We start from the raw sequence: 12,525 nt of genomic DNA, 5'->3' as shown, positions 1-12,525 counted from the left end.
GTCCAACGGCTCCTACTAATTGACGGTAAATTTGACAGGTGAAAAACGCACGATAGACATAAACACATCAACAACACGTTGATTAGACAATACGGAGGCATTAAGTATCTATAAGTTCTGAGAACAATGGGTACGTGGGTGCAATTTCAATGACACAATTTATTTTCAGTGCGCGGCCAAACGTCACACGAAAAAAAGTTATTTACATACTAACGTTTCTCACAGATTTATTCACAATCAAAACTATCCATATACGCGTTGCCCAGACTTATAAGCGTAATGCGACATTCGTGCGCAGAAGACATTAATTGACAAATGCAGATTCGAGGGAGTTTTTAAGCACCCCTAAAGTCTCTCGGTGCCCGCAAAGGGTTGTCACAAAAAAAAACACAAACATCGCCTGTCAATATGCTAATTTTTATTCATTTTTCCCCTTTCGGTCGCCTTCGAATATATACTGGTTTAAATAGATCGACGTTCCTAAGATAATACAAGAACGATCGAGTGTTTAAAAAATGTCAAAATATAAATACATAGGGGTTATATTGAAGATAAAATACTATCCATACATTTAACTGTTTTTTACTTCAGATATCGTTATATCTAGTAAAAATATATATTAAATAATAATATCATGATAAATTTAAATCGATTTTTCTTATTTTTTCCGGAAGCGTTCTCGAGCGCTGATGTCTTGGCCGCGCCGGGCAAGAATAAGGGACGCAATTGCGACTATCTAGAGCATCGCCCATTAACAAATTGAAAAAGTGTTTAATTAAATTGTTCTTAGTATAAAGGTACTATCATACAAATGTTGTTTAAATTTATTTGAATAATCAGCGAGTCGATTCTTAAACTTCCTGTATTCGAGGCAATTTAAAAAAGAAGAAGTAAAACACAGTCGAGGGATATGCGAGACGGCGGCGTCGGTATAAATCAGTCCGGTTTAATGCTCATTTAAAAATGATTGCGTGACGCAAAATCCATTTTTTGGTCGCCCGTCACGCCAAACGCCGATGACAGACAATAAAGTATAAATGGGAATTAGGCATTTCGGATAATGCGATGATCCGTCGCGGATACCATCAATCAACCCCACCGACACAATGCCACCGCCGCCGCAAGACGGTCGGTGGCGGCGAACCGAACACTCGGCCGGCGCTTCAGCGGGGGTGGCAGCAGAGGGGGTGGGACTTTTAAGTTCAAACTTACAGACTGGTGTTTGAGTTGATAATTGAGCGTTAAATAGCTATTCGCAGCGAGCGAATAGCTTTTATACGCTGAAAGTTTTAAAAGCGTCGAAAATTTGGCTATGTAAATTTGGTAAATAAGGAACATTGAATCTTCTCTACTCATATTAGCAGTATAACTATTTTAGTTTCTTGCCCAAAAGCAAAGGTATACTTGACCTACTACACTTAATAACTTGACGGTGAACATGAGTTAGTTGGCATTTAATCTGGATCATTTCTTTATTGATTATAACGAAATATGTATAGGATGGGTTGATCTTAATATTTTTAAAGCCTTTAGCTTTGCTAAGCAAGAGAAGGAAATATTTGAGACGAAAATATTTTTTAGTTTTTACGTCTCAAAATCATAAACGAATTTTCCCGATAATTTTATTTTATGATTATTAAAAGTCATATTACTTTCAGAAAAAATTAACAATATAATACTAAACATAGTTCAACAGGCTGCAACTGAACTTAACATAGTTCACTAGCTTTAATTGCCGAAAAAATAAGCCTATTTGTATTGCAGTTTGAAATTTTTATAAATTTTACTGCTATTTTATATTAAATTCTTCACTATTTTTTTATAATTTCATTTACTAGGCCAGTTAAAATGTATCAAAAAATTAGTTAATAATAATTTCACTCGGCAGTATCAGTGAAAATGTGTTCAGAAAAATTGTATTTATTCAGTTAAACTGTACATGTGCGTTTGTAACACGTGTCGCCCTACAACTTGAAAGTAATATTTAATTAATAACTTATATACTGCTCCTAACTTTCTAAATGTTAATTTGCTGCTAAAAACCAAACCTAACCTAAACGAATTAATCAAACCCAACCTAAGCTAATGACATTTTTAAAATTAATTGTAGCATATAATTTCAATAGTGCCAATCAGTTAAAAAAAAAATTGACCGAATATGGTGAAGATTTGGGATATTTTTTTATGTTTGGCTATGTTAGATGTTTTGCTAAATAAATTATATTATCACTGGAATAGTATCGTTATAATTTGAAGCTTTTATTAATAGTTATTTTTAAACGTAAACTTATAGACATATTATCAGGGTTCAAGTGTCATAAGTAACGAAGATCAGTTTTATTTTATAACGATTCGAATCTTATGTTAAAACTAGTGTTTTTTAGTGTCTATTGTGTCTATGATTATACTGATTTTGAACACTTAAAATGTAAATCAATTGTTTGATACGTTTTAAGTGGTCGAGTAAGGGAAATTATATTTATATAGGGATAATATAACTTCACTGGTAATACACATTTACTGTTACATATATAAACAACCCGAACAAACTTGTTTTTAAATAACATATCAACACTAGTACTGACATCTCAGTAGTATCATAAACCTAAATTTTATTGGATGATACAATTTTTATTAAGTTTAATAGTATAGTTCGAATCTTTGTCTAAAATTAATTTTCGTAATAAATCATTACAAAATATAAACCATAGCACTCGATTTAGCATTTAGTTAAAAATTTAATTTTATAAATCAGATGTAACTAAGAATTATTGATATTTTGTCATGATATAGAATTTTTAAGCACCCCCATAATATTTGGTACGAAAAAAATTTTTTTTTTGCAAAATGGCGGCCAATTTTAAAACTTAAAGTATCATAACTTCATGGGATAAAATCCTACAAAAAAGCGTGTCGCACAAAAAATGTTCAAAAGCTAAATCTGTATCTAAATAAAATATAAAAAAAATATTTTTTGCTTTCAAACAAGTTTTATGGTAAATTGATCGGACCCCCATACGAGCTTTTATGCGACTTGCCATATAGTTGACGGTGTTATTTCGTTCTTTTTAAAGATTAAGATTTGAATTTTTGATACAGAATAGAGCTCTTAATAACATTTATGATATTGGCTAAAAAAAATATATCTCAAAAAAATAGTTTTTTGCTTCGGACGATCGGCCTACCATATAAACGTTTATAAAACTTTCAATATAGCTAAGGTCAGAATTTGCTTCGTTTTACCGACTAATGAATTTGAATTTTGGTGAAAATGTAGAATTCTTAAGCAGCCTGTATGTGTAATCCTAGCAAAATCTAATATATTATTATTAACAAAAATGTAATCCTACAAAATCTAATATATATTTGCCCTATTTGCAAAATAGCGGCAAATTTTATAACTTAAGCACGCATAATTCGGTTGGTTAAAATCTTACATAAATATTTGCTAGATATAAAAACGTTTAGCAGCTAAACCTGCATCGAAATAAAATATAAAAAAAAAAGTTTTTTGCTTTAAAACAAGTAAATGACTCAAGTCTAAAACACTTTTAGTCAACGAAGGATATTTTAGAATTGTTTTTATATTCTTTTATATATTTTTTCAAGAAGGGTGAGAATGACGAATCGTAAAAAAAACTACTGAAATATTTACTTCCCATTTAACTAAAAGGGTGACAATCGCAACCGATGTAAAATGCTCATAGGTATACATACATATACTACATACACGCAGATGTATGGGAAACAAGCCAGAGTGAATGAGACAAATCGACGGGGTGTCGGCGATTTGTATCGAATTTGCTACAATGCGACCGATAAATATTGCAAGGGTGTTGCGGCGTCTGGGAAGAAAGGTTCGAGGGGACGAAACGAGAGGAAGTTTCAGCGGTGAGGTGGTTTCGATCCTCCTCCGGTCCGGAAAACGACGAAGGACAAAAGCCAGGGGGATTCGAAGTCAGAGCTAAGACAATCAATAATTGATAAAAACGTGGACAAGACCGGTGTGGAATTTTTCAACATCTTCGACAACTATCATTATAAATAATCGTTTCTCAATAAATATCTTTACAAAAAATTGAGGATCATTTTAAAACCGAGTGGCATATTTCTAATGAGCGTTTTCGAATAACTGAAAATATATTTAAAAAAATATCACACTAATGTGGTTCTAGTAGACCCTACTACGCTGAAGGATAGAGATGCGTCACACGCTGCTCTCTTCGAACCGGTTGACGGATAATAATAAAAATATTAAAAATAAATACATACGACCCTTGGATTACAGCAGCAAGGGTTGACGCGGGGAAGTCGGCGACATTTGCATTAGACTCCAATAAAATCGAACAAGGTACGCCACTGCACCGTTTCAATTCGGCGTAGTATCCGCCCCTGGAGCAGCGCCGTAGAATTAATACGACAAACTTACAGGCGATTTGACAGGCGAGCGTCCTGTCGTGTCACTTTCGGCGGTTGTCTTCAATGTCACCGCGGTTTCGGACCGGATTGATAAGGTCAATTTGACCCCAATCCAGTACGGAGAGGGCATAGCAAAGCTTAATTAAGACGTTGATCTCAACATATACTTATTAGTTAAGTATGCGTATTACCAGTGAAATAAACAAAATTTGGCCAATTAGTGGTCAATTTTATATTTCAATATCATTAAGATTCATAATATTTCATTAAATGGCATGCATTTTTCAGGGCAAATTCAAGGGGGAGGGAAAAATGCTCCCACCTGCATTTCCTTAAATGACGTCCCTGAAGAATATTGTACGGAGGTGTGAATTTGAATGATAATATTCCTAAGACAATCCGCAAAAATAAAGATGTAGCGGGTTTTTTTATAAAATATATTATTTTTATATATACTGTTTATGTTATATTTTATATAAGTATATGTTTTGACTATATTTATTTAGTCTATAAACAATTAGCTAAATAAATTAATAAAATAATAAATAAGTGGATTGTGCTAAGCTGTTTAAATTTACTTGATATTCTAACGAATAAATAGATATTCTAACAAATCGTTGTTAAAAGATGTTTCTTTTTTTGCAAAAAGATTTTTTTGATCTTATTAAATTTACTAAAAAATTGTACCGCAACACGTTACAGTCGTAGAAAATCATTAAGAAAATCAAACTATGGATCAATATGTGAGACATCGCGTCTCACATATTGCTCCATAGTTTGTCTGCATTTCGATATTACACTATATTTAAAAAATATGAGCTATCCTTACCGATATTACTATGGACTTCTAATATAAGAGGGCTGATCAAAGTATATTCAACCCGAATTTTGGTCAATAGGAGAGCGCAAAAACAAGTATCACTTCTCAGAAGGCAAAAATTCACATCAAAAGCAATAAAATCGTGCCGGCGCCGTCGCAGTGGGAACGCTCGTTTTTATTGCTTTTGATGTGGATTTTTGACTTCTGAGAAGGGATAATTGTTTTTTGCGCTCTCCTATTGGTCAAAATTCGGTTTTGATGTGCTTTATTCGATTCTTACTCGTAATATTGTTATAAAAATTTCAATATAAATGCTTGATAATCAAGCGACTGAAAATTAATTACATGGCAACACTGAGCAGCAAAGAAAACACGTCTAATTATCAGGTAAATATTATGAGTATATATTTTTAATATTTGTTAACGCATAATTATAATATTTTGCATAAAATATGATTTCAGAAAATATGTCGCAACGGTGATTCATTTTTATATTTATTTGTAGCATAGAAAGGGTTAACTCGTACCTATTATTATTTATTATGATGTTAAAAAATATATAAAATGTAATTTTTGTCATGAGGCCCGGAATCATTGTTTTCCCATGGTCAGGGTTCGCTCTCATTAGACCTATCGATATCAGATCAGGCTAAGTAAAATAATAATGGTTCGCCACGCGAGAAAGTCTGAGTAGCGCTGTGCTAAGATGTAGTATTTCCGCGTTTCTTCGAGGCAACTTCCTTCCCCCACAATCGTGTAACCGAACGACGCATACATTTGCCGGTCGGTTCCAATTTCGGAATACATTAGGTGCCAGGATTGGAATCATCGTGGGCGTGACCGCAGACCGTGTTCAAGTGAGAAACCGAAGACTGGGAGGATCCTCTCGGCGAAACGAGCTCGCGCGAAGGACGAAGAGGAGTGATGAATGACAAACTTTCGATATCCTGCCTCTCGACTCCGGGGGAGATTATCACCGAAGGGTCGCGTTTCGTCACATAACCCCTTCGCGACCGCGCGTCGAGAATTCAAATAATTTACGATAGTCGTAAAGTTCGGGTTTTAGTCGGCTCACTTTGTAACGTGAACGCTTTTATGGTCCCCGTAAAGTTATGGCTCGATTTGTCCGTCGTTATTTTTATTATCTGTGTTATTTTAAAAATTCAACGCCACAGTTAATATTAGCACAATATAGCATCCTTGTGATACAATATAATTATCAGCAACGAAGAAAAATAAATACTGTGTGCGGCTAGTAGTACATTCTTAAAACAACCAGGTCGCATATTATCAATAATAGCACGAAGCGAAGTTTTTACGTTTGGAAGATCGAGTATGATACTTTAGGAAAGCATTTATTAGTTCAGTCGAACAAAGGAGATGGTTTCTCGGAAGCGTCCGACACAACTAGCTTTAGAATCTTGCCGTGCGAAGCGACCGTAGCTGACAGCGTTCTGGCGAATTTCGCCAGCTACTTTGAATAAATAATTAGCAGGCAAGACACGAACGCCCGAGACATGCTCCAGAGACAATTATGATTTATGCAATTCGGCGAAATTGCGACAATTGCGAGGCGGGTGCGTGCAGCGGAGGCATTCGTTCGATCGTGTCACATGGCCGGGAATCGACTCGGTAACCTTTCGTGTCGCAATAATTAATTTAACGACACAGCGCTACCAGATATGGTATAATTTTATTACGCGAGCGGCCGCGCCAGAGCCATGCATTATTCTAACCGAGTATCGCAGACTTTTCCGTCTGCGCGGCTTTCCGCTCAAAATGACAATTTTAAAGTGTCGTAAATTAAAATGCGCTAATGAGTAGAACGCTATTGTCGCGAGCGACATGCGATCTAAGCCATACATAGCGCCAGAGTTGATTCTCCTAACATTTAACCCTTTCAAAACGTCGAAATGAATAGATTTAACATTACAAGTAAAATTGATTCACAAAGTCATCGACAGCTACTTTACTGACACTTACGGGCTATTTCATCGTCCTTGGGATCTAGAAAAACATTATTTTAAATGTTTATTTCAGTTAAAATATACATTTTCAGTGTATAAAAACGATCAGGTTATGATGATAAAGATCTATATAATCGATTATAAATACAATGACACGAATAAAAGTAACAATAAGATGTGAGTATAGACTCACACACGCGCACGTACCCAAACGCGCGAACAAAATACAGCCCGATAGGGCGTAATATTATTATTATAATTATATGTATAATAAATATCCGTACGAATGCAATCGATGTTACACGTCTACATTATTTCATGTGCCTGAAAGAATCAATAACTTATTTATATTAACACTTATACGTATAAAATAAGACTAATTAATACGATGTTTTGTATGGAAAAGGTGATGGAAGAAGTAAAAATTGAACAATTAAAGGATATTAATATTTCACAAAACATTGTGTGAACAACAATCGGGATTCCATTGAGACTTAATTACAAATAGTAATCAATGATTGGTTGTTGGTAAGGATACGAACAAAATCATTGGAGCAGTTTAAGTACATAAAAGGGATGTAGATTAAAGCATGACAAATGTTTTGAAATATTATGGTGTATACTGTGATGTACAAAATAAATCAAAAATGGCTTATAAACAAGCAATAAAGTTATTGTACATTGCAATGTGCACTGGGTCTGAGGAGGTTAACTAACAATTAACGCAAAAAAACGAAATATATTGTATTTAATGATAATTTTGATATCACAATCACTGTAAATAATTTTTTAATTACTAAAAGTGATTTATTTTTATATAATTTTTAATAATCATATTGATTATGTGATATTTTTTTATCTTTGTCAAAAATTTTATATATATTTTAAAATATATTATTGTATAAGACTAGATTAAAAATTTATTATGCACATATTCATAGCTATTTAACATATATTATATGTAATGCGTTTGGGGATTAACAATCAACAATATCTTTTTAGATTTGATAATAAATATTTTACGTGTATCTATTATATTTTTTATAGATACGAAGAAACTGGTCTGTGTGGGAATCAGCAGATTGCAAAAAAATACAGGGACCTTCCACAGAGTTACGATATAAAATGTACCTATTGGCGAAGAAAAATCTCGTTTTTTCGATAATCCAAAGAGGTTTTTATCTTAATATTTTATATAATGATACATGTTTGGGTTTCATTCATTTTTTTTATACTTTAATTAAAATTGTTAATTGAGAATTATTGAGAAAATCAAGAAGAAAAAATAAGGATTTTCATATTATGAGAAATAAAACATATCGAGAAACCAGAATACCAATTTACATGTATAGATCGGATGCGTTTCTTCAGAAAGATGCGACTAATATTTAACTTGACATATTTGAAAACAAATTTCTAACAAACACAACGACACTATAGATCATTGTTTCTCAAACTTCTTCAGGAATTTTAGTTTTAAATATTACTGACCAAAGCAGAAAAGAACACGGCTTTTCAACGAAATGGTCCATTCTAAATTTTTCATGCATGACATAAGGTGGAAGGGGGGACATATTTTATTTTTATTACTTTATATTGATAAAAATAAATATTTAATAAAGTTCAAATTAGTCTCAAACAAGATGTTTTAAAATAATATTTTTACCAAATAATCTGTTAAATCTACTTTTATTTTTTAATATGTATATGTATATTTTGGCATGAAATGAAACATTTTTCGATACTTTAAACACACTTTTTAGCAATCCTAAAATATGTTAAAGAGTTACTTTTTCAAATACCTCGTCTAAAAATTCAATAATACGACAATCTTTAAACTTGCAAGAGAGCAAATATCGCCTCTAAACATTGCGACAATTGCGCCACTTTGAACACAACCGCCAGCCCGCATCAGTTACGTAGCGACGGTGTGGGGTACTCGATGTCCCCCCTAAGCCGCGTCCCGCCAAAACTGTCAAATTAGCGAATGCGGGAATGCATTTATAATTTATTTCCCTAATCACGGATGAGTCTCTCGTGCCGTAGGAATATTATCAAATCACGCGAACGATTTTGCCAGTTTTAGCAAATAACACGGCTTCGGTGACAGCCGAGAGACAAAGTTTACAGAAGGCAATAAAACTCGAATTACCTGACCTTCATTACCTTCCATCGCATGAGAGATAATAAATTAAATATTTGTCATGAACATAATGACATTGGCAAAATTTAATCAAGCGGATGTGGAATAATAACACGCTAATTTAATTGCATCGTGATAGCCAATCGTTTGTAGATTTATTCAATTTATCATAACGATGTTATGTATGTGAATAAATATTTAAAAGGTAATATAAGCCATTTCCATACATAGTAAACGTTTGTATAAGACAAGGGATTCCAAGCCATCCAAAAGTTTCATATACCCTTAGAGCTCACACCGGAGACAATTTATCATGTCGTTGGAAGCATTTTTTAAGCACATCAATTACACGATTTAAACTCAAACTCTATTTTTTTCTCGCATGCTAGATATATATCAGGGTGGTAATAAACAAATATTATAATAAATAGTATAAATTTAATAGCATATTAAATTAGTTACAAATTGTATTTTAATAACAAGCAAATACCAAATAAAAAGAGAATACTAAAAAAGACAATTTATTTGTAATATCTAAACTCTATCCATATTGATGTAATGATAAAAGCCTAACATAATTAGAAAGAAGATCATACGAAAAATTATATGCATATTATAATTATATCAAAGTAATTAAATTGTGATTCAGATATTATTAAATATGATATTAAGAAATTTTTCGGTGTAGTTTAAATAACTGAAGATGATCTAGCATTTTTTTATTTATTTATTATATTTATTTACTGCTAAGAGTGTAAGCGAATTTATTTAATTAACTGGAAAATATTAATTTTGATTCCAATGTTAAAAATCACTGAGATATAGAAAATATGTATTATATATACAATATAAATAAATTCATAAATAAATTACTAGTAGTTGCTATAAGATTTTGTTATATTATTTTGATATTTGAAATAGAGAAAATATAAGGCAGTTGGAATTAAAAGTAAAATATATTTGACTATCGAAACAATTATCCACTTTCAGAAATTTCGCTGTGTGGAATTTTTGTGTGCGCAATAATCCGGTCACAATAATATGTACAAATTAAATTCTTTTCAAAAATATTTATGTGGATATGTAAATATTTTTTGTTTTAAAATAATTATATTTTATTACTAAACTAAACTATTTTTTGTGTTCTTTTAAATTCCTATTATTAAAACCACGACTGTGGAGTCGTTGGAAATTTTTCCCGACTCCGACACCGACTTTTGTGCAAGGTCCGACTCTGACTCTGACTTTAAAATTTCGAATAAATAATCTTACAATATTAAATGAATTTTCAATTATTTTCATGTAAATAACAACAAAGCAGAAGGAACAAAAAATAATTATAATTATTTTTTGACTACTCACATACTTAATTTAATCAATAATATATTCGAAAATCCGTGATTCAAAGGAAATTAAATCTTAAAACAAGAATTGCTTCATGTTTTAAGAGTAAATTTTCTTTGAATCACAATTGTTTCATCATGTTACCAATTTAGAATGCATGATGCACGACGAACAATTAAAAAACTATTGATCGGGGTGGAAAGCGTTAAAAAGGAGTCGGAGTCGGTCCAATTTTTACGACTCCGACTCCGCTTACAATGCTCCGACTCCGCAGCCCTGATTAAAACGTTAAGCTATCCATAAACATCAGGAAAATATCAATTAAATCTATTCTTCAAAACTACTTTTAAAAAAATGTTTATAATATAAAGATGACTGTATTTTTTTTTGGTTTTCACTTTAAATAATTTTTCATGGATTACTACATTATTTATCATATATTATTAAACATTATCATCTTTATTCGTTTTTAAGTTTCGTTAGTAAGATAAACATTTATTTAAGGTTCATGCTTAAAAATCAAAAGATTATATTAAGAACTGCTCTGTCAACACATACATTTAAAAATATCGGAAGGCCAACGAGACTTCACTATAAGATAATATAAAACCATAACTGGTATAAAATAAAATAAGCTGTAAATACCTTTCCGCTTCTTCTGCCATGCTAACGCCGAACAGAGTAACGCCAAAGTCTTTCCGGAACCCGTCGGACTCTCTAACAAACAGTTTTGACTTTTTGTGATGCCTTTGATGACCTAAATAGTCAGTAAATATGAAAGCAAATAAGGATCTATCATAATTATAAATAAATATTACCTTATCCATTACAGCTATTTGAGCACCGTACGGTTTAACGGGAAATATAATAGACACTCCACCGATTATTCTAGTGTGAACTTCTGGCTCTGCGGGTTTTGGAGGTGGTTCTGCTTTTGTCTTCACCGGCGAGTCTTCTATGCATATTACTTCACTGGTTTTCATTCGATTATTCTTAACGGGAGACGAATCAATCTTTATTTCAATATCTTTAAGTATACTCTTTTGATCATCTGGTTCGTCCATGTTTATCTAAAAGTATAAGTAATAAACAGATTATAATATATTTTGATCTTTAATTTAATATATTTTATAACACTAATTAAGTATAATTTGGCTTTAATGGTTCATTGATATGATAAACATTGTTAAAGCGGCACGCTTTTGAAGTTAAATAGCAATTTGCTTAAAAAATGTAAAAAAACAAAAGTATAGACTTTTGTTTGTTTGAATATATTTAAATTCAAAATATAAATTATTATGGATATATTCGTTATGCACGAATTACAGTCGGTCAACTTAAGGCTTATGTTAGTTTTAATCCAGAATAGTGTCAATATTTACAAAATATAACCTATTTTTACAGTGAATTGAATTTGACAGATGACAGACGGTTATTGAAGTGAAGTCGGCCGCGGATTATAACAGGCGCTCTACCCAGTGTCGCCAGTGTAAAAAACATAAATATAAACACTCGATTAAATAAAAATTGTATTTTTAATTTATATGCTGCTAATGCTTGTGAATATAGTTTTTAAAAATCAAAAGAGAATTTTTAAGTTTAAAATTAAATATTTACCTAATGTTTTATTAACTAATTAGCCTAATTAAAATATTTTCTGTTGCAGAAATTTAAAAATAAATTTGATTCTATGATATTACCTTGCACTTCCAATAAAATATTTGTAATTTAAAAACTTTTCTGTAAAACATACATTTTTGGGTTACCACACAATCTTACTGAAGCACGATAAATTAAATATAAAAATGTTTAGTTAAATAGCTCAAATAAGT

At 31.8% G+C, this 12,525-nt stretch overlaps 1 protein-coding gene across 1 annotated transcript in view; it reads right to left on the bottom strand.

Annotated features, from left to right (window-relative positions):
* Positions 1–12,135, bottom strand: part of LOC148232619 (Fanconi anemia group J protein homolog) — an 80,570-nt gene extending 68,435 nt beyond the window's left edge. Inside the window, exons 1-3 of the mRNA XM_088192591.1 lie at positions 12,086–12,135; positions 11,512–11,763; positions 11,339–11,450 (exon numbers count right to left, since the gene is read on the bottom strand). Coding sequence (XP_088048717.1) covers positions 11,339–11,450; positions 11,512–11,757 — 358 coding nt within the window. The 5' untranslated portion in view covers positions 11,758–11,763; positions 12,086–12,135. The remainder of the gene's footprint in view (positions 1–11,338; positions 11,451–11,511; positions 11,764–12,085) is intronic.
* Positions 12,136–12,525: the final 390 nt, after the last annotated feature.

The sequence above is a fragment of the Plectrocnemia conspersa genome, unplaced genomic scaffold (genome assembly GCF_051122295.1).
Source record: "Plectrocnemia conspersa isolate PC_06_02 unplaced genomic scaffold, ASM5112229v1 ptg000009l, whole genome shotgun sequence".
Classification (NCBI taxonomy): domain Eukaryota; kingdom Metazoa; phylum Arthropoda; class Insecta; order Trichoptera; family Polycentropodidae; genus Plectrocnemia; species Plectrocnemia conspersa.
The sequence above is the reverse complement of the archived record's forward strand: the minus strand, read 5'-3'. Positions and strand labels throughout refer to the sequence as shown.